We start from the raw sequence: 22,472 nt of genomic DNA on the forward strand, positions 1-22,472 counted from the left end.
TGTTACGGGTTACACACCGGCTTGGGCACATTGTTCTTCATGGGCTGGCGTTCAGCGTAAGCTTAAAATAGCAGCAACAAAAACACCACAGAGTATCACTGAGAAGCATGTCCTCATCTTGGATTTTGCTGATTCTTCCTCTGTTCAATGTTACCCCAGAGCCTGAGTCCTTGATATGAGGCCACAGCCCCCGTGGCCCACTCCTCATTCATACTGATGAACACACGGCTACTTTGAAGGAGAAAAGTTACCTTTGGGTGCAGCATGGCATCGTTTACGTGAACAGCTAAGGCTGCCTCGGATTCCTTATTTTCTGGCTTCTCACACGAAGTCGTTCCAGTTTTTAAGTGAAAGTGACAAGTAGCAAAGAACAAATGCTCAACGATATATAATGAAGGGGAAACTCAAACAAGTCATTGCAGAACTCCCCAAATGTGGAAAATAAACACTGTAATCAAAACCAAGAGACTGAGGGAAACAGCTTCACGGGTCAACCATGTGGCAGAAATATAAACAGCAAGCTCCAACTGAAGCCAAATTCCAGGCCGCCAGGTCCCGCTGGAAACTTCTGAGGTGGGGGGCAGGGGGCGGGTGGGCACAGTGCTCACTTTCTCCCATGGGGCACTCGCGTCACTGCTGGCAAGCAGGCATCTCTGATGGAGCAGGGGAGGAGAGGACAGCAAGTTGCAGGGACTCAGGAAACACAGGATTCTTCTGGAAGCTCCTGCTTGAGCTGATGCCGCATGTCGATGAAGCAGAGAGCTGTCAGCACAGGGCCCAGAGCCCTCAGGAAGGACCTGTCTGCAAACTGGCTTTCTGCGTTGGACCCAACGTTCAACATTTCAACCCTCTGCTGTGATGTTTGAAACCCCACTGCACCTGTCTGGCCTACACTGGCCATGCTTCATGGAGAGGTCTCAGAGTCGGAGATACTGCCAGATGCCCGGCAGGCGGAGCTCCTCCATCCCTACCAGCCAGGGAGGAGGGGTTCCTGATCCCAGGTCCTGAGCACAGGAAGCACAGTGACAGCGAGAACAGGAAGGACACCATGGGGTACACAGAAAGGGGGACCTCTAGAAAAGGCATCTCTTTCCATCCTCTTACTTACTGTCCGAGTAACACACGGTCTTGCTTCCAGATTTACAAACCACACGCCTACGACTCCCGCGGACCCCAGAGAACAGAGAACTGGGGTATTATTCCAACGTAACCAGATGCCGATTTCTGCCATGTATCTGCACTGTGTAGGTCTGTTAGGGTAAGAAAGGCTGAGAGGGCAGAGAGACAAGGCCCCCTCCCCGGATGGAGGGGGGCTGTCAACTCACCAAGTAAGGAGCCACATCTCTTGCTCACTGCGACCCCCAGCTCCAAGAACAGTGACCACCTGGCACAGGGGTATGACCCATGAGTTCCCAGAGCCTGAGTGAAGGAACACAGGATGGACTGTGTTTCATTCCCTACCAGGTTCCAGCGCTGAAGAGCCCCAGGTGTGGCACATGCTCAGTGAGTATCTGCTGCGTGCACAATAACCCAGCACCTTCGTACCTGGAACACCCTAGAACGGTCGTGGATAACTGAAGAGAACCATGCCTGGATGACAGAGGCACCCTGTGGGCCCCACGCCGCTTATTCCACACTAGCTGAGGCCACAGAGCTACGAAGACCACAGAAGCAGACCAAAGGACAAAGAAACCTCGCTCAGTGAAGGTGAGCACTCCAGTCTCCTCCAGGATCCCTTTGCAGCCTGGCAGTAACCCAGTGCAGCTGCCCCAGTTTCGGGCATCGGCACCCCAGCACACACGGCTCCCGCTCGAGCGCACGCTCACCCTCTGCAAGTTAGACTTCTCACCACCCGTTCTCTTCAAAACAAAGGAAGGTCTCCCTGCTCACGCCTCAGCCTCTGCACCCCCAGACCAGGGTGCCATGAGGGTAGCGAAGTGACTGTTTCAGATACATGAGACAGACGGACAGACAGACAGACAGATGGATAGACAGGCAGTAGACAGAACAGAAATGATAAACAGATGGTAGATGACGGATGGATGGGTAGGTGGATGGAGGACTGGATGGAGAGACAGATGACAGACGGAGACGACGAAGGGTAGATCCAGGGTCTAGAAAGACGGATGGATGGACAGGTAGGCGGGTAGAGTGGGTGTGTGCACCCGCACGTGTGCGTCTGCATCTCACTATCGTCAGGCACAACAGCCCTGCCTTGGCAGAGTGGAAGCGCCGTCTAGTCTATGCCACCACATTCAGCCTGATCTCCAAGTCAGATCCAGGGCCCAGGTCCAGGGCACAGGCTGGAGGACAAGAAAAGACCACGGAAGCTTACCGCTTCAGAAAGTCCCCGAAGCCTTTCTGAAAGTCTTAGGAGGAAGAAAGGGAAGAGGAAGTCAAGGGCTACGCCTCTACCTTCTCACAGGAAAGTGCACGGGTCAATGCTCATCTCCTACATGACCAAGCCCAGGCTGCCGGAAAACAGCACATAAAAATTGCACAGGTCATTCCTGCTGCTGAGCCAACATGGTTCCAGACCAAGTGCAGCATCACACATCCCAGAGCGACGTGGAAAATGGGAAAAAAGACTCCTCAAGATTCCCCACCGGACATGACGTTTCTATGGCTTATTGTCGCTAAAACCAGAGGTCACGTACGGGCAAATAACTCAAGTCAAGTAACATTTCCAAAAAACAACAAGTGCTCCCCAAACCTCTGTTAAGCCATGCTGGGNAAAAAGACTCCTCAAGATTCCCCACCGGACATGACGTTTCTATGGCTTATTGTCGCTAAAACCAGAGGTCACAAACGGGCAAATAACTCAAGTCAAGTAACATTTCCAAAAAACAACAGGTGCTCCCCAAACCTCTGTTAAGGACATCACCCGGGTACGTCGCCTTCGTATCCACGGACGTCAGCGTCACCATGAAAACGGAGACTAATTCCTCCTGAGCTGCTGTTTTCAGAGTCCCTCCAGCTGGCAGGACTTTTCATCGCTGGACACACGGACACGAGTGAGTGTGTGAGAGTGTCCACACTCCTTTCCTCTTGAGCTCGTGCTGCTCTCTCCTTCACACACGGACACAAGCACACAGCACCCCCTCACTACGTTGGGCAGGAAGCAGGATCACGGGGCTGGCCACTCAGGAGACTGCATCTGAAGTATGAGCGGAAGCTTCCCCAACACCCTTGCAACACAACGCCAACACTCTCAGCAGCGGAAGCACTGTGACACACGGACCTCATAAGCTGACTGAGGGCCGCATGGATCTACAGTCGACGGGTCTTTGGGAGACCCTGGTGCACTGCGGCAGGCTTCAGGGGCCGAACTCTCTGGGATAGAAAAGGACACCCCAGGGTCCCATAAAATGCCCCAGCCTCAGGGGACGTCCACAGGCTTGACCTGACCCCTCCCCTCAGGACCTGTGGGTTCTGGGTCCCTCATGGGGATGAAGACTTGGCCGGACCCCTCACTGGCTCTAGCTCCCCCTTCTAGAGGTCAGCCACTTCCTCTGCTGCCCCCTTTCTGGAATCGAGGTCAGGAACCGCTTTTAGTCCTCAAAACCCCACTCCGGTCCGATGCCCAGAGCAGACACGTGTCGGCCCTCACTTGGGCCAGAACCATCCCCCCTCTGCTAGTCTGCCCTCTGGGAGGTGAGGACCCTCTTCTCTGCCTGCACGTAACTTCTCCGAGGCCGGCTCTGTCCGCACGCACACAGGTCAGCCGCCTCTAGGCAGACCAGACAGAGGAAAACAGCTATCACTCTGCATTTCCCAAAGATATGAAAACCTATAGCTGCTACCAGCACGGACAGCCTGAAAAGCAAACGTGCTCTGTCTTTGCTCCAATTACCTCGTTCTCTTTAAGTAAAATGCAATTTGAGACCATAGAGGTTCTGGTGCTGAAGGAAGCACATTAGCATAAATATTGGCTTGCTGGAGCTCACATTTTTCTTGCACTCACAGAACTGAAGTGCTTGCTTTTTTTTCTTCTTCTTCTCTTCCTGCCTCATGCATTTTCTGAACATCAGCAAAAAACTAGTTTTATCATCAGAAAACTGCTCTGGCCTGGCTTTTACATTTGGCTGCTGGCACCAATCGGGGAATTGATCGGGGATAACCACTGTTGATGCTACAAACTCATACAAAAGCCGAAGAGCCAGCCTCCAAACCAGGCTGACCCTGGGGCCGTGGTGTTTGCGAGCAGAGCCGCGGGGCCCCGGGGCCACGTGCTCATCACCGGAGCTTGCCCATGACGGATAGTCTTGCAGGTGGCTTCAAAGGCACCCACCAGTTCACTGTATTTTCGCCAGGGCTTCCTGTTCCTTTCTGATCACTCCTGACAAAAAACAGGCTCAAACATAGGCAGGCATTACTGTACCCACAACCCACTCTCGGGCTGGACTGTGGAAAGTTAATTCTCGGTGCACAGGTGACGGGAATCCTGACACGGAGTCCTGGTTTTATTTCTTCCTCAATCTGGCCTAACATTTGCAGGGATCCATGCTGCCTCATCTAGAGCCGACCAGCGGTCCCTCCACTGACCCGCATCACTGTGGCCTTTCAGAGGCATCCCTCCTGCCTGACCTGCCTCGAGCACCATACTTCTGTAGCAACAANGGATCCATGCTGCCTCATCTAGAGCCGACCAGCGGTCCCTCCACTGACCCGCATCACTGTGGCCTTTCAGAGACATCCCTCCTGCCTGACCTGCCTCGAGCACCATACTTCTGTAGCAACAAAAATCTCATCTGCGACACAGGTCACCCTGCCACTCCGGCTGGGCCAGACCTGCACCGTCCACTTTTAGGAGGCAGGGCCCAGCCATGGGAGGTGAGCTGCTTTACATGAAAGCAGAGCCCAGCTGCTGAGCACACCTGCCAAGGGCCCAGGACAAGGCCCACACAGATCTGTGCCCTTTTTGTGTCCATCCTTTGAGGTCCTTTCTCTTACGGTGCTGTCAGCCTCTTTCCCGTTCTTCCCGCCTTCATCCCAGGGTGCCATCGACACCCCAGGCCTTCCGTGTGCAGGCTGCCCACTCCTCCATGCCTCCTTCCCACAGACTGCAGGAGACTCCCCGGGACCTCGACACACCCGTGCCCACCTCGTCGCAGCACCTGAGACGCTCCCCACTCTGCTACACTGGACCTGCCTGTCTTTCCCACTCGACCAGAAGCTCCCGAAGGACAGGAACCTCCTCTGAACATTTTATAGGTTATATGATCCCAAGTAAATAACCACGACAATGGCCCAATCAGAGTTTCTTTACAGAGTTTCTTCTCAACTACAACCTCAATTTTCTCTCTAAAAGGGATTTTGTTTTCTGAATATGTACGTCTTTAACTGCTAATCCCAAAGATGGTCTAGAAAAGCAAACATGCTCTGACTGCTAAAACGATCTCATTCTCGCTAAGTAGAATGACGCTTGAAACCATACGGAGGTTCCTGTGTGGAGCGGACGGTGTTCGCAGTGTCACTCAGAGGGCTCCCATCCTCCGGAGTGGCAAGTCTCCAATCCTCACAGCACCAGAGAAGGCCTTCCTCAAGCTATGCAGGTACCCAGTCCTGCCTCACCCATCAGGCAGGCCAGATCTCTCTTTTCTGTTCTTCTCAAAACAGGATACACTCTCCCACGCCTACGAGTCGCCCCCAGCCTAAGGACCCCCACTCCTTCCCTGGACACCCACCTGTGCACCATGGCTGTGCTCCCACGTCTGAGGCACTGCTCCCTTTGCCGAAGCCAGAGCAAGGGTCCCTTGCCATCTGTTTGTCACTCCCTCCCCTGTGCTCCCAGAGTGCTCTGCTCTGTGCTCTGTGTCCCCTCGCACGTTGTACCTCCAGCCTAGAATTATTCATCTCCCAACAGGGCCGTGAAGCCCCAACAGGCAGAGGGCAGACAGGGCTTGTTTTCGGACCCAGTACTTGGCGCAGTGCCTGCCTCCGAGAAGTGGCCTCACAGACATGTGTTCGGTGGACGAACGGACAGTCGTGCCCCAGGAATTAAAACACATTCCTCATGGTACAGTAGTGATAAAGATCTACGTGGGGTCCTCTTTCTTAACAGAAAACACTGATATGTGTGAGAAAAGCAGAGATTGCATTCCAGCAACAGTTCCAGAATTCCAAGCCATGTCCAAACAGGGTCTGTGGCGAGGCTATAAAAACAGACCAGAGAGGAAAGCCTCCGTCAACGTAATGGGGATTCACCTCTCTCTGTAGGTCAAGCCTCAAAGGCAGGAAGAGAAATGGGAAAGAATACCATCAAACTGATGCGTGGCCTGGGCCTTCCCCGCGACACAAACTTCATGCACGGGCCTGGGGCCCACCTTGCATTGAGCCGTGCCTCCTCCAGGCAGGAGTGGTGCTGGGTACGGCAGACGGAGGGGAAGGCAATGCCATTCCCAACATGGCCGAGGGGTGCCCATCCTTAACAGCACTTGCTCTCGCCCATCCAGGCTTACTTACCTCTTGAGAGAAACCTTCAGTCTGCAGGCCCAGGCCCTCACCCCACACATAGCCCTCAAACCTACTGCAAGGTTTCCCCGGACTCAGGCAAGGAAGGCCTAGTCCCCCCACCAGTCTGTGAGTCTTTCATGGGCAGGAATGCCATTTCCCATCCCTGCCTGACCTGCTCCAGCCCAAGGATGGAGACAAAGCAGGTGCTTAGAAAACGTCGCCTCAAATGATCCGAATTTCCGTTATGTCCTTCAGAAATTCTGTTTACATCTTGGACACCTGTGGAAATATCCCGGCACGGACCCCCGTGCACACGCCTTACCTCTTTCAGAACCAGCACACATTTGCCTGGTCCCACTGACTGAGGTAGCTCTGCTATTCTCCCTTTGTTCAGGTAAGGGCCTGAGAAACACCTGTGGTTGATAAAAAGCTGAGGACAGCAGTATTTCCCGTTGACAGTACCTGTGGGGAAGAGCAACACAGCTCATGCTTTAGGAGCCAACAAAAAACCTGCTTAATCCACTTAGTTGGCAAAATTACCCAGAGGCCCACTGTGTCTTAATATCAGAATGCCTTATAAACACAATAGCTTAGAGATTCAAGTTATTTTTTTGCTACCATATAAATGAACTTTTCTGTTTATGATACAGGATTCAAGATACACGAAAAGATGCTAAAACCAAGACAATGACAACTAACGTTATCGCTGTGCAGCTAAGAAAAACAAAACAAAACAAAACACGCCAGCTCCAGAGCTAAGCTCCCCTGGTTTCCTACCCCAGAAACTGCCCCACCTTCTCTTCCCCTTCCTTGAATCTGGTGTTTATCATTCCCACGCAGGTCTATAAACCTGACCACACACACAGGTAGATGTGTGTTGACAAGCAATGCATGGTATTTGGGATATTTTAAAAATACTCCATAAATGGTTTTCTGCAACATTTTGTTTGTTTGACCTGAGGTTTCTGAGATCCATCCAGGTCAGTACATGTATAAGCAGACTGCTCATCCATTTGTCACTTCTGTGCGTGACCCCATTACATGAACACGGCACAAGCAAGCCGTCCACTCTCTTGCTGACGGATGCTCAGTGACTTCCACTTGCTCAGGATTACCCACGGTGCTCTGCTGAGTACAGCTGTAAACGTCTGCGCCTGCGTACCGGCAAGAGAGCTTTCCAAGTGTATATAACGAGGAGGAGCGCTGCTCGGCCATGGGGTCCTGCATGTCCTCAGTTGTACCACATGGGGTCGAACTGACGTCCACGCAGACTATCCCAATTTATTCCTCTATGAGCCTGGCATAGGAGTGGCTGCCATATCACACCCAAGCCAACACCAGACACAGCAGGGTATCTGCACTTGGCCGACCTCATGGATGTGCAATGTTCCTCCCAGCGGACTGAATCTGTATTTACCTCATTATGCTTTCAACGCAGCAGGCTGTTGGTCTAGCTGTGTCTCAAAGGGCCACAGGGAAATGTGGAAGAACTAAGTGGTAAGGTATTTTCCTAAAGCTTCCCAATGTCCCTAACAGGGTTTTGCTGTCAGCCAAGACTGGCCCTCCCCCACACTGCTCCAAGCTCCATTCCACTAACAGTGGGATCTCTGTACAAAAACTGTTAGTAGTTTCGGATGGTAATTTAACAGTCCAGGAAGGACTGTCCTCATAGGACTTCAACTAAGAACCAACAGGAATGAGGGAGAAATGTTTTTGTGAGGGTAAGACAAAAGGAGTAATAAAACAATTACAGACTCTGAAAGAAGAGCTGACATGGTTCTTTTAAAACCATTCTGAAGTTTGAATTCTATATAACAAAATTAGGCAAAAGAATTATGTCCACAGCTGCATATACATCGAATTTTTTTGGTAGGATTACCCTACCCAGAACTTCAGGAAAAAAACAGTTTTAGTAAGTCTACTCATAAAAATGCTCTCCTTACTACAACTCTGACTGCTAGGACTCTTCCATGGTACATAGCTCAGAGTCCTGGAAGAATTCAGAGGTTTCACTTTGGCTAGAAAACAGAATTCTTAATCAAATATATTATTTAATGTACAAGCACGTCTATAATCAAATTTGTTGTCAACGGGGAATTCACATTTGTGTTTTCAAAAGTTATTATAAGATATAGAATTGTACACATTAAAAAACATATATTATTCACTCTCAGCTTTCACACACAGAGGGTTTTAAGGAACAATTCAAAAGCCCATGGGGACTTAAATATTAACCAACAATGGAAAAATGCAAGGGGGATGACATAAAATGTTAAAAAAAAATGAGTGCCTAATAATGGTATTTTCAATTCTTTCTCCTTGCACATGACCATCCAGGACAATACAACCCTAACTGGGCTCGTAATTTCCAAGTAACGCACGGACTCTTCTCCAGAAGATGGAGAGAATTGTCTAGAGCTACTGACGGAGAGACAGAAGAGGCACAGAGAATTCGGTTTAGATTTTTTTTTAAGTAGGTATGTGTTAGTAAGTAGCAACAGAGACAAGGAGAACGAACTTAAAGTTGAGACATTCTTATACTGACCTAAAAACACATGCATGTCTCCACTCCCAAATCGGGAAGGGAGAGCCAGCTGGAAATGGGCTCATTTACCTGTGGAGTCCAGGTGAGAGAATAGACAGAGGTCATGAGGTATTTTCTCAACAGGCACTGTGGATGGCAATCTGTTGATCAAGAAAATACAACTATCACAGGTCGCACACTTGAGAAGAAACTCAACTGATGAATTAACTAATTAAATAACACTAATTCCAAAGTCTTTTCACAACTTAAAGTGACTATCACAGAAATCCAAGCATGCAGTGAGAGAGGATGCGTACGTCAAGCAGCAACGTCAGTACAAACTGGTATGATATTTCAGGTTGTCCCCAAATTTCTGTAATGATCCTAAGAAGCCAATGGCACGTCTGTCCCTCAACAGGTCATTTCTAATCAGTGATGTTCTTCTAGGCGGCTCCTGGCTTTGTCTCTTGCTATAAAATTGTCATAATGCCCTCCATTATATTTTAGACAGACTTTAATGGAAGTCAGACTTCTCTTCAATAAAAGAAACTAGTACTTTCTACAAACTAGTGTCTGAGAACTACCTGGCCTTCGATTTTTGGTGCCTGTGCTTGCGTGGGTCGTAGCCACACGAAAAAGACCTTCAAAGAAAGCCTATGAACGATGGGTCCTATAATGTGAAGTAGGCCTATCCTAGCGCAGAGATTTGTGTTACAGTTCAGTAAAAAGTTGCTGAATAAACATTAAAAAAAAAAAAGGTAGCCACGGGGAAAGGACAGGTGTGTTGGGTCTCACAGGGTACCCCAGATGGTGGTGTAGAAACCACACCACTGAAAAGTGACACAAGTGCAAGGCAAACCATCACGAACTCTCCATGGGGTGATCTTTGCACTGGTTCTCAAAGTGGGGTCCCCACACTAGTGGACCAGCATCCCCTGGAAACTTGTTGGATGCACAGATGCTCGGGCCCCACTGAAGACATCCTGAGTCAGGGACTTGGAGATGGGGGCCCAGCAGTGTGTGTGTCCCGAGCCGTCTGCATGACTGTGCAAGTGCAGGACGGGGAGCACGGATCCACAGACCACGAAGTTACAAATTCGGATTTGGATTCAATGATGGGCCCCTTTATTATTTGCTCTCTATTTTCAATGATATCCAAACTGGAGTCAGATTATTAACCTGCTACACTGTGTTTAGACATGAATGTATGGAAAATGCCCATAAAATTGTTATTCACATTCAAATAGCCATGCAGTTATTATTCAATTTCACTTTAAGTTTAAACCTGGGTAACTGAAAAAAAAGATGCTGCTCTCAAATTCATTTCCACCAGTGTATTTTTATTAGAAAACAGAACCACCTGGCAATGGATGTGTATTTTAGTGTACCTTAGCTATTTTTCAATATATAAAAAAAATACCAACGGTGGCAATTTTTCAAAAACATGCTGCATGTATGCACACTGCCCGATACCCTCCCACCCCCCTAAAATTACAACTGAAATGTGGGGTAACTTACACTGACTCAACCCTACACAACCCACACATTTTTTTTCACATGAAATCTAATTTAATCTTCAAGAAACGCCTGAGAAACAGGTGTTTCACACATGAGGGCACTGAGAGGCAGAGCAATAAAGCACCTTCCTCAAGGACACCTTGCCAGGGGCGGCAGAGCTGGCCTCAGACGGCAGTCTGCCTGCCGGGCCGGCCTCGACCAGTGCCGCAGCATGCTGAGTGTGGGTGGGGACAGTGATACCCCTCACTATCAGGATGTGAGGCCAGGATGCCCTGCAGCTACGCCGAGGTGGAACGGAAGGGAGAAACCACAATCCGGAGAAGAGATCCCTAGAAGAGCGAGCCTGTGTCTTGCACGTAACAGGTGTGCCGTGAACAATAGGTATTTCCTACCATCAACTCTGTGCCTGCACCAAGCATGAACTAGCTCCCTGATAAAAAAAGCCACGCTGCCTATCCTCACTAAAGACAGCTCTGTGTAGTTTATCACCTAAGTGCTGGAAAAAGAAACAGAAACAAAAGCTTACTGTTTTTCTGGTTGCACGACTGCAATCTTTCTCTTCTTTTGTGCTGTAAAACAGGCAAGAAAGGGCAGACGGACAATCAGCTTCATTTGCGAGTGGGCAAAAGCGTTTTTTAAAAATGTCTTCCTGTAAAATTGTGTCAGTTTTAAAGAAACAATTTAAACACTGGAAAGTTATTTCATTCCTACCACAGCTTTATCTTAATTTCTTCCAGCATTAAAACAGACTTTGACTCCGGGCGCCTGGGTGATGCAGTTGGCTCAGGTCGTGATCTCAAGGTTGTGAGATCGAGCCTCATGTCAGGCTCTGTGCTCAGCGGGGAGTCTGCATGTCCCTCTCTCCCCCACTGCCTCTCTCTCCCCTCCACTTTCTACCCCCTTCTCAATCTCTCTCTCTAAAATAAATAAATAAATCTAAAAGAGACTCTGACTCATCAGAAATGAAGTCTAAATAGAATTTACTGCATTTCATAAAATTAAACAGATCACTATGTTTGTATCTTTTGGATAAATACCTAATAGTGCAATTGCTGGGTTGTAGGGTAGCTCTATTTTTAACTTTTTGAGGACCCTCCATACGGTTTTCTAGAGTGGCTGCATACTTTTAAATAACACTTTCAGTAAACATTATGGTGGAATAAAAAAATGCCAAGATTGATTAGTTTTGAAGATTTTTAAATGGTACCTTCTCAGTTTAATGACCTACAATAACATAGGTTAAAACTCACACTGTTGTATATATTTAAAAGACAGAGAAACGAAATTAGTTGTTGGGTTAACTACTAATACTGCTTTAATTTGGTATTTTTGTGATCAGAAGGATGTGATATAATGCACTTTTCAAAGTAGAGTTGAAATCTCACTGGTTAGTGCTAAGGGTAGTTAAGTTTTTATATGTTATGTCAGTAATTATTAGGACCAATTAGGATTCTTTTAAGATAAACCTCATGAGAAAAATCAGTTCTTTCTCAGACATAATACAGAAACGTAATATTTGGGAGCTCCTGGGTAGCTCAGTGGGTTAAGCGTCTGATTCTTGGTTTTGGCTCAGGCTGTGGTCTCAGGGTCATGGGATTGAGCCCCGAGTAGGGCTCTGTGCTGACAGTGGAGCCTGCTTGAGATTCTCTCTCCCTCGCCCCTTGCCTCTCCCTCCCAACCCACACATGCAGCTTCTCTCCCCTTCCCAAAACCAACATCAAAAACCAACAAAAAAACCACATAGATTTTAGCTTAAATTTTCTCTAATCAAAATAATGAACTGTATACAAAACCGGGAGAATTTATTTTACATATATCTATATATTGTTTTATATACTTATCGATCTTATATTTATTTTACATTTTATCTCTGCCACTCTGCAACCTTCACCTGCCCTATCATTATGACTTACCTTGTCAACCCGTGAAATGCTTCCAAATATGCATCCCATGAAGATACTGAAAGCACCCATGAGATAAAAATATTGGGGCTCCGTGGGAAGTCTAACACAAGTTCTGTTTTTTCTAACCTGGCTATAGTCTCTTTACAACACTGTGTATTTACCCCTCAAAGCCCCAGATGTTGTCCGCAATGGCTCCCACCGGACGCTACTTACAGACTGTTTTGTGTGGTGCGGTCAGAGGGTAAGAGTTTGCTTCGCACCAGCCCACGGGGAAGATGTCCATGGACTCCACGTCCACAATGAACTCCGGAGCAGGGGTCTGCAGACCTGCATTGGAAAAGTCAAAACAACAGGTACAGGTTTCACCACAGAGACCTGGAAGAAGGGGACGAGGCGCAAGCATCCCTGTGATGAGGACCACACCCCCCCCGGACCGTTCAGCTGAGCACAGTCTGATGACAGGTGCCAGCACTGGAAATACCCAACAGCCAGAGTAAGTGGGGCGCAAATAAAGTGGAGATCCAGAAAATCCAAGCTATTTCCTGCTGCACGTGGGCGGGGGGGGGTGGACACGGAAACACCAGCGGAGGGAACACCTCTGCCCCTTTCCTAAAAGTACCCTTAAAATAAAGGAAACGGGCCGAGCTGGGGGGTGGGGACCACAGCACGTGTGCGTAAGCCACTGAGACACACTTTGTCCGACACCAACTAATGAAAGTCAACATAACCGTGAAAAGAACAAGTCGGGTGTGGCAACGCGGGTTTTGAGTGGGACACACAAACGACACAGTTCCCCTAGGGAACATGCTCCCTCATCGGTTTGCCTGCGGTTACTTATCTCGAACTCCACTGGGGGCCCGCAGACTTTCGGCATGTCACACAAAAGCCATTTATGAGGGAGTGTCTTTTCTAGCGGGGCCTGCCTAACGATCACCCCGTTGGGCAATCCTACTACTGCCTTGTGATCAATCGACACCACGGCTCAGAGACTCTGAAAGAGAGAGGAAATCTGTGTGTCACGTGAGCAAAGGATTCAAGGAGATCTGGCCATAGAGGATATGTCTGGAACCTAGCAAACTAGTGAAAAGAAGAAAATCTGACATCGAATCAATAGTTCTTTGAAAACCACACCACCACCACTGAAGGAAGACACCCGTGAACTAAGAATCGAAAGACAGGAACTCTATTAATAGGGACCCACTGGCTCTGACCACTTACTCCTGCTTTGCTCCCATGTCTTCACGAAGAATCAAGATGAAAACAATGCAGTAGAACACCTCACGCATTCGCGTCTCCACACCACAACCCATGAATTTGAAATCCTATCCCCCCCCAAAACATAACTTCACGAAGCTCAGTTCCAGCAGACACAAGATGGCCCCAACCCCTGTAACTGGGACGCTCGCTGCATTGGCTCTACCCGACTTCTCATGGTCAAGTGGACACTGCAAAAATGGAGCATGCTGTTTGACACACGTGGGCTCCAATTTAGCACTAACCCAGCGTACTGGTGCATTTCAAGTGCCCTGAGCACGCCGACACCCACATATTATCACCACCAGTAGTCACTTCCAACTTTTGATTTCTTCCCTCCAAAAATGAACAACATTATCAATCCTAACTTTCTTTTCCCTGCATTTGCCCATAATTTGAAGGATATATGAACTAAAGGAATGCAAGCAGGTTTATGGGGATTATTTCTCAACACAGTTGAGTGAATGGAAATCAATTCTGTCTCCAATTACGACTCAACCAGTTCGTAACCTACTTGCCAAAGAGACCGCCAAATAAACAAGACAACGTCTAAAACAAGGCAAGAGGTAAAGAAACTCTCCAGGTGGCTTCCAATGTGCAAGTGATTGCTCCTGTCCCAGAGGGCACACGGCTCTCCAGAGGGTCCTCGAGCTGTTACCTCATCTTCAAACTCACAAAAATGGCATGTGTTTCTTAGCTACTCAACAAGTTTGCTAACGGCTGAATTCATCTACGACATACATTTGTATCTCCAGACTTACATTTAGGTACAAATAAGATTTTCAAGGTCAAAGTAGTACTTTGAAAAGAAGCACAAGGTGAACTTGATAGCCTGCTCCTTCCTGAATCATGACCTTCATCTTCCAATATTCTGCTGCTTCAAATATCACTTGGTATTAATGCTTTCATACATACACTTCCATAACAACATATACAGTAATATATTTACACGGTCATCTTTACCATACTTTAAAATTCTTTAATCATGCTCTCCATTCAAAACAAATATTTATGAGCTGCAGCGTGTCAGCGACTATGTCCTCAAGAAAGATAACCCTGCCTTCCTTGCACTTTCAAATCTAAGCCACTAAGGCATCTATTAAATAGGAACAGATGGAAAAGTGGGTTATCTACCTCCCAGGAACATTTTCCTGACCGTGAAACTTTTCCAATCCTATTCTGAATGATGGGTACCGATTCCTTATGTCCCTTTGTCAACCTTATGCATCTAGATACATCTGGCTGGACTTGGAATAATATTTTCAAAAAATAACCCTTTATTTTAATCCATTAAAAATGCATGCGATTCTGCTTGCTTATTCTAGGATTTCCAAAACTACCTATGCAAAGCTTAGGGGACTACTGCAACAGTCTTACCATTTTAGCGGACACCCTCTGTGAACAACACAAAGCCATGCTCAACTTCAGACTTCATTTCAGCTACATCTGTCAATATGGATTCTACTCATTCATCCTCATCCAGAATCTTCATCTCAAAAACCACTGGGAAACCTCAATCTCCATCTATAGGGAAGTACTTAAACAAATAATGGTACACTGTAGGACGGGATATTCTGCCACTATAAGAAAGAATGAGAAACCTCTTTGCATACTTACATATAAAGATATATATGTATATGCTGGGTCAAAGAAAGGCAGAGTACAGAACACTGCATATATATAGTATGCTACCATCTGTTTAAAAAGGGGGAAATAACATATACTTATATGTGCGTAAGACAAATATGGAAGAAAGTGTAAAATTCTAATACAGTGGGCATCTGCTGGGAAAGGAGCTGGGACACTGAGGGATGGGGGCAGGGGTAGGAGAGAGACTCTGACCACAGATACTTTCATGTATTTTTGGCCCTTGCGAACGAATCAACTAATTTACAATTGCGACCTCACTATCACCACAATAACCACACAACACAAAACACTCTGAGAAGAAAGGAGTCTCATGCATGGACCGTACTGCCACAGAGGCCAGATTAATGAAGGGCAAATGACCTTAACAGGAAATAAAACCAAACTACAATGAATCGTTCCGTTGCTAAGAGGACAAAGATATTCCATACTCACAAAGCATATAAATTTTTAAGAGTCACTTTGGAACTTAAAATAGTTCTGCAATTGCCATATCCTGAGACTGTGTCATCCCCTCACTGGATACCGTTCCCTCCCACAAAGTTCCACCTGCCCTCCGAAAGGCAGAGGCTTTGGGAAGAGAGTCAGAAGGAGCCCCACACCTCCGTTAAAAGGAGGGAAAGGAAGAAAGGCAAGAGGTATTTAAGGAAGCTAGTTAGACTTGCTCAGTACCCTCATTAACAGTCAAAGGCCACAGCAAATTGTGATGGGCTCAAGCGTGCGATGGAAAGATAAGGCGCTAGAGAAGAGAAAGTGACCCAGTGATCCAGGGACAAGCAAGACTGGGTGCTGGAAACCCCGAGGGCCATCTGTCCGGCTCCTTCCATCTGCAGAGACCTAGCTACAAAACTAGTCTGTCATGTCCCTTCATCAGCTGTGGAGCCAAATTCCTAAGGAATAAAAAGAAGGGCAAAACTGTGGGCAGCAAGATCAAGATGTGATAGGAAACAGGCAGTTGGAAGGAAAACAACAGAAATGGGATCAAACGTGTGTGTGGAGAGACAGACACTCACAGGCCTGCAACCACTCGGAAGCGCTGACATCGGGCACAACATTTTCCCAAATGTTTAATCCTCACAACAGCCCAAGGGATAGCGACCAGATACATCCCCATCTTATAGATGAGTAAGCTGAGGCACAGAAAAAGATCAAAGAGCAGCAAGTGGCGTATCCAGGATTTGACCCTAAATAATCTCACTCTAGAGGCGCTGCAGATGGCATTTTTCTTTCTTTTTTGTTTCTGTTTTGGGTTTGTATTGGCTCGGTCTGATTAGCATCTGTCCCTTTCCTACTCGGGCCCTACATCTCTCCCGCAGAATTCCCCGGATGAGGCAGCCACTGCCGCCTCCCACAGAAGGGGAAGGAGCCCGATCTGCTCTCTGTGGGCAGATGACAACAGGAAGGTGGTCGGGCGTGAGTCACATCCATCACAACAACAGCTCGAAAGCCCAAACTCTGTGGGATCCTGCAGCAAAGCCTCTGGAGAGGCGATCCCCCAGCACCACCCCCAGTCAAAAGCCTTCCCCCACCCCAGTCACATGTTGCCTAAGACAGACGGCGCCAGTTCTTGTGGGCCACCAAGGACGTGTCTAGTTGAGCACCAGCTTTGGGCACCAAACAGATTTGAGAGGATTAAAAGCCCATGCCCACAGACAGCTCCCACTCTCCGACCACCCTCTTCAATGTTCAGGAAACATTGCTCTCAGCCCCTGATCTGCTGAGGCAGCTTCTCCCAAAATTGTCTCATGCAGGCCATACCTCCTTTTAAAGACTTTAAAACCACCCACACTGGCTTGAAATATAATTACTTTCACATTTGCATTTTCCCTTGTTCGATTTTTGCAAGTCTCTGTGAAATGCTTATTAACCACCTGACTTTTCCACAAATTACAGGAAGGCTTAAGGGGCAGTTTTCCGCACCTGGTGTCCTAGCCGTAAGAGGTCGCCTCAACACAAGTTCCTTTAAACCATGCCACACCTCGCCCATTAGATCACAGAGTCCTTTACAAACCCTAGCGCACAGAAGAATCGTCTGGGGAGGGTGACGTTAAAATGCAGACTCCCAGATCCTGCTTGGGACTCAGATGCACTAGGTCCGAGGAAGGTGCATTTTAATAGGACCCCCGTAGATGATGCTGTGGAGGGTAGCTTACTGGACTGAACCAAGCATAGGAAAAAAATGGCCTAAGAGATTCTGAATGTTAGCTTACATGTATAAAAGATTTCACTGGCTCAAAATTCAGTCGGCAAGATAGTTATTTTCTTTTTATTTCGATTCAATGAGCCAACACACAGTACATTAGTTTCAGAGGTTCATCTGTTGCATATAACACCCCGTGCTCATCACATCACCTGCCCTCCTTAATGCCCATCACCCCGTTACCCCATCCCTCCAACCCCTCCCCTCCAGCAACCATCAGTTTGTTCCTTAGAGTTAAGAGTCTCTCATGGTTTTTCTCCCTCTCTGATTTCTTCCCATTCAGTTTTCTCTCCCATCCCCTAGGATCCTCTGAGCTGTTTCCTATATTCCACGTATGAGCGAAACCACACGATAATTGTCTTTCTCCGATTGACTTATTTCACTTAGCATAATCCCCTCCAGTTCCATCCATGTTGATGCAAACGGTGGGTACTCATCCTTTCTGATGGCTGAGTAATAGTCCATTGTATATATAGGCCACATCTTCTTTATCCAGTCATCTGTTGAAGGGCATCTCAGTTCCTTCCACAGTTTGGCTATTGTGGACATTGCTGCTATGAACACTGGGATGCGTGTGCCCTGGATTTTCACTACATCTGTGAATAAATACCCAGTAGTGCAACTACTGAGTCAGAGGGTAGCTCTATTTTTAACTTCTTGAGGAACCTTCATATTGTCTTCCGGAGTGGCTGCAACAGCTTGTATTCCCACCAACAGTGTAGGAGGGTTCCCCTTTCTCTGCATCCTTGCCAACATCTGTTGTTTCCTGACTTGTTAATTTTAGCCATTCTGGACTTGTGTGAGGTGGTATCTCACTGTGGTTTTGTATGTATTTCCCTGATGACAAGGGATTTGGAGCATTTTTTTCATGTGTCTGTTGGCCATTTGGATGTCTTCTTTGGAGAAATATCTGTTGATCTCTTTTGCCTATTTCCTGATGGGATTCTTTGCTTTTTGGGTGTTGAGTTTGGTAAGTTCTTTATATATTTTGGATACTAGCCATTATCTGATAAGACATTTGCAAATATCTCCTCCCATTCTGTCGGCTGTCTTTTAGTTTTGTCGACTGTTTCCTTGGCTGTGCAGAAGCTTTTTATCTTGATGAAGTCCCAATAGTTCATTTTTGCCTTTGTTTCCCTGGTCTTTGGAGACGTGTCTTGCAAGAAGTTGCTGTGGCCGAGGTCACAGAGGTTGCTGCCTGTGTTCTCCTCTAGGATTTTGATGGATTCCTNGGCTGTGCAGAAGCTTTTTATCTTGATGAAGTCCCAATAGTTCATTTTTGCCTTTGTTTCCCTGGTCTTTGGAGACGTGTCTTGCAAGAAGTTGCTGTGGCTGAGGTCAAAGGTTGCTGCCTGTGTTCTCCTCTAGGATTTTGATGGATTCCTGTCTCCCATTTAGGTCTTTCACCTATTTTAAGTTTATCTTTGTGTATGGTGTAAGGAAACGGTCCAGTTTCGTTCTTCTGCACGTGGTTGTCCAATTTTCCCAGCACCATTTATTAAAGAAACTGTCCTTTTTCCATTGGATATTCTCTCCTGCTTTGTCGAAGATTAGTTAACCACAATGTTGCAATCCCATTTCTGGGTTCTTTATTCTGTTCCACTGATTTTTGTGTCTGTTTTTGTGCCAGTACCATTCTGTCTTGATAACTACAGCTTTGTAATAGAGCTTGAAGTCTGACATTGTGATACCACCAGCTTTGGTTTTCTTTTTCAACATTCCCCTGGCTATTTGGGGTCTTTCCTGGTTCCATACAAATTTTAGGATTATTTGTTCGGCTCTGTGAAAAATGTCAATGGTATTTTGATAGAGATTGCACCAACTGTGTAGACCGCTCTGGGTAGCACAGACATTTTAACAATATTTATTCTTCCAATCCATGAGCATGGAATAGTTTTCCATTTCTTTGTGACTTCCTCAATTTCTGTCATAAGTGTTCCATAGTCTTCAGAGTACACATCCTTACCTCTTTGGTTAGATTTATTCTGAAGTAGCTTATGGTTTTTGGCGCAGTTGTAAATGGGATCGGTTCCTTAATTTCTTTCTTCTGTCCCGCATTGTTTGTGTATAGAAATGCAACTGATTTCTGTGCATTGATTTTATATCCTGACACGCTGCTGAATTCCTGTATGAGTTCTGGCAGTTTTGGGGTGACGTCTTTTGGGTTTCTCACATAACGTTTCATGTCATCTGCGAAGAGTAAGAGTTTGACTTCTTTTTGCTATTCGGATGCCTTTTATTTCTTTCTGTTGTCCGATTGCTGAGGCTAGGATTCTAGTACTATGCTGAACAACAGTGGTGAAAGTGGGTCCTCACCTTAGGGGTAAATCTCTGCTTTTCTCCATTGAGAGATATTCGCTGTGGGCTTTTCGTATACGGCTTTTATGATATTGAGATGTGTTCCCTCTATTCCTACACTGTGGAGAGTTTTAATCAAAAAAGGATGCTATCCTTTGTCCAATACTTTTTCTGAATCAACTGAGAGGATCATATGGTTCTTGTCCTTTGTTTTATTAATGATGTATCATGTTGACTGATTTGTGTATGTTGTACCACACCCAGGAATAAATCCCATTTGGTCTTGGTGAATAACCATTTTAATATACTGTTGGATCCTACTGGCTAGTATCTTGGTGAGAATTTTTGCATCCATGTTCACCAGGGATATTGGTCTGTAATTCTCCTTTTTGGTCTGGTTTTGGGATTCAAGGTAATGCTGGTTTCACAGAAAGAGTCTGAAAGTTTTCCTTCCATTTCTGTTTTTTGAAACAGCTTCAGAAAAATAGGTATTATTTCTTCTTTAAATATTTGGTAAAATTCCCCTGGGTAGCCATTCAGCCCTGGACTCTGTTTTTTTGGGAGATTTTTGATTACTGATTCAATTGGGCTGAAGCTGGTTATGGGTCTATCGGTTTGGGTCTGTTCAGGTTCCCTATTTCTTCCTGTTTCAATTTTGGTAGTTTATAAGTTTCTAGGAATGCATCCATGTCTTCTAGATTACTTAATTTGTTGGCATATAGTTGCTCATAACATGTTCTTAAAATTTTTTGTATTTCCTTGGTGTTGGTCATGACCTCTCCTCTTTCATTCATGATTTTATTAATTTGGGTCTTTTCTCTTTTATTTTGATAAGTCTGGCTAGGGGTTTATCCATCTTATTAAGTCTTTTAAAGAACCAGCTAGCAGTTCTTAAGGGACTGCTATATCTTAAATCACTTTCTTGTTCAGAAACACAAGATTTTATTTATTCCTCTCATCGATTCAGCAAGCATTTAAGTGACCAAAGTGCACATAAACTCTTGTCCAAATATTGTGTGATGTGATAGGCGCAGCCCTGTAAAACGGCCCACAACGCCAAACACAGTATCAGAATGTTTACAGACACAGTGAGTGCTCTGTTCTGATGGAGCGTAGGCTCTGTGCAGGGAGGTAATGCTGACGTGAGAAGGGGCTGCCTTTCTGTGTGCTCATCAGCCACGTCCTCCTCCTGAGCACTTACTATCACGTGCCCTTTACAGATGTTAATTCCCATCCTATAAGGCAGGATCCATGATTGTATATATATTTTATAGAACTGTACAAATAGGAAAAAAGGTTTTAAACTCTAAGTACTCAAGATCACACATCTAGGAAGCAGACGTATTGTCAGGAGGGGGCTGCCGAATCCACGTGGTGGAATAGGAGTCTTGACTCCAGGAGACATACAGACGGACTGAGAATGAGAAGGAAGACAATGGCTGCGACTTTACAAAGCAAACTCTTCGGGCTCCCATGAAGGTGGCGGAGCACCAGGGAACAAATTGTAGGAGGAGGGGATGAAGACCTGAGCCAGAGAGGGGCCGTGAGACTCGAAGACTGAGCTGGGCAGAGGCAGTGGGCGCTGAGGGGACGCCCAGTCATGGCGGTGGGCCATGAGTGGCCATGTGCTGGCTTGGACAGTCTCCTGGTTTCTCGCGTGGGTCAGAGGGGAAACTTGAGCAGAGCAAACATCAGGGTAACAACAGTGACGTGTGGGTGGGGGATGCTGGCGTCCACATGGGGATGCATTGCTGGTAGCTAAAACTGGAAGCGGGTCTGCTGTGAGTGCTGGAGCTGTCGGCACAGCACTGCTCCCAAAGCCACAGAGACATGAGATTGCACAGGCAAAGAAAAGCACATGGAAGAGCTCTGACCTCTATATGTGAGGGAGGCTGAACAAAGTAAAGCCAAGAACGCTCATTGAAGCAAGAGTCCATGGGGAGGAGAAACCTGCCTGGCCCAGTATTCTAGAAAAGATGGAGGAAAGGCTTTGAAAGAAGGGACAACGTAGGTCAAATGCTGCAAACAGGAGAAGAGATGGGGACAACCTACTGAAGGGGGATTATCAGTGACTGTGGGGAAACCTTACGTAGAAAAAGCATCATAATTTTAAAAACAAAAACAACCAACCAAAGCCAGAGATGGAGAATATATATCAACCTTCGCAGCAAGAGGAACACAAAACAGGAGTGTGAGGAGGACGGAAGGCAGGAGTGTAATCATGAATTGTAGGGGTGCAGTCATCTGAGCAAATGCACTATCTCCCCACGGAAGCACGGACGCTCGCCCAAACGTGAGCAGAGTGAACACGGTGTGTCTTGCATCGTCACTTTGTTTCAAAGTGATAAATGCTTTACCAGCTACCTCCATGAAAAGAAAACGCCTCCATCGTGTCATATGTGATCTAAGATCTTGTATGTTCTATTTGCCACAAAACCAGGTTTTCTTTTATGACGAGGCAGAGAAAGGGAATGCTGTTTATGGCTGATAGGCTCTCGGCGCCAATTCCCACCTTCCTCTCTGCCAACAGGGCACGGAGATCTGAAAAACAAAACTCCTGCACAATAGATCCCAGGGACAAAGCAGGCTGCACCGGTGGTTTTCCACCCGTGGGAGATGGGAGGACAGCATGAGGCAGGGGTGATCTTCCTCAGTTATTGCCTCCAGCAAG

General features: G+C 46.8%; 1 protein-coding gene across 1 annotated transcript in view; it reads right to left on the reverse strand.

Annotated features, from left to right (window-relative positions):
* The window catches only part of SFMBT2 (Scm like with four mbt domains 2), a 234,767-nt gene that overhangs the window by 43,645 nt on the left and 168,650 nt on the right, over positions 1–22,472 (reverse strand). Inside the window, exons 12-15 of the mRNA XM_019808390.2 lie at positions 12,616–12,729; positions 11,025–11,067; positions 9,071–9,141; positions 6,779–6,918 (exon numbers count right to left, since the gene is read on the reverse strand). Coding sequence (XP_019663949.2) covers positions 6,779–6,918; positions 9,071–9,141; positions 11,025–11,067; positions 12,616–12,729 — 368 coding nt within the window. The remainder of the gene's footprint in view (positions 1–6,778; positions 6,919–9,070; positions 9,142–11,024; positions 11,068–12,615; positions 12,730–22,472) is intronic.

Source organism: Ailuropoda melanoleuca, chromosome 15 (assembly GCF_002007445.2).
Source record: "Ailuropoda melanoleuca isolate Jingjing chromosome 15, ASM200744v2, whole genome shotgun sequence".
In the NCBI taxonomy this organism is placed as follows: Eukaryota; Metazoa; Chordata; class Mammalia; order Carnivora; family Ursidae; genus Ailuropoda; species Ailuropoda melanoleuca.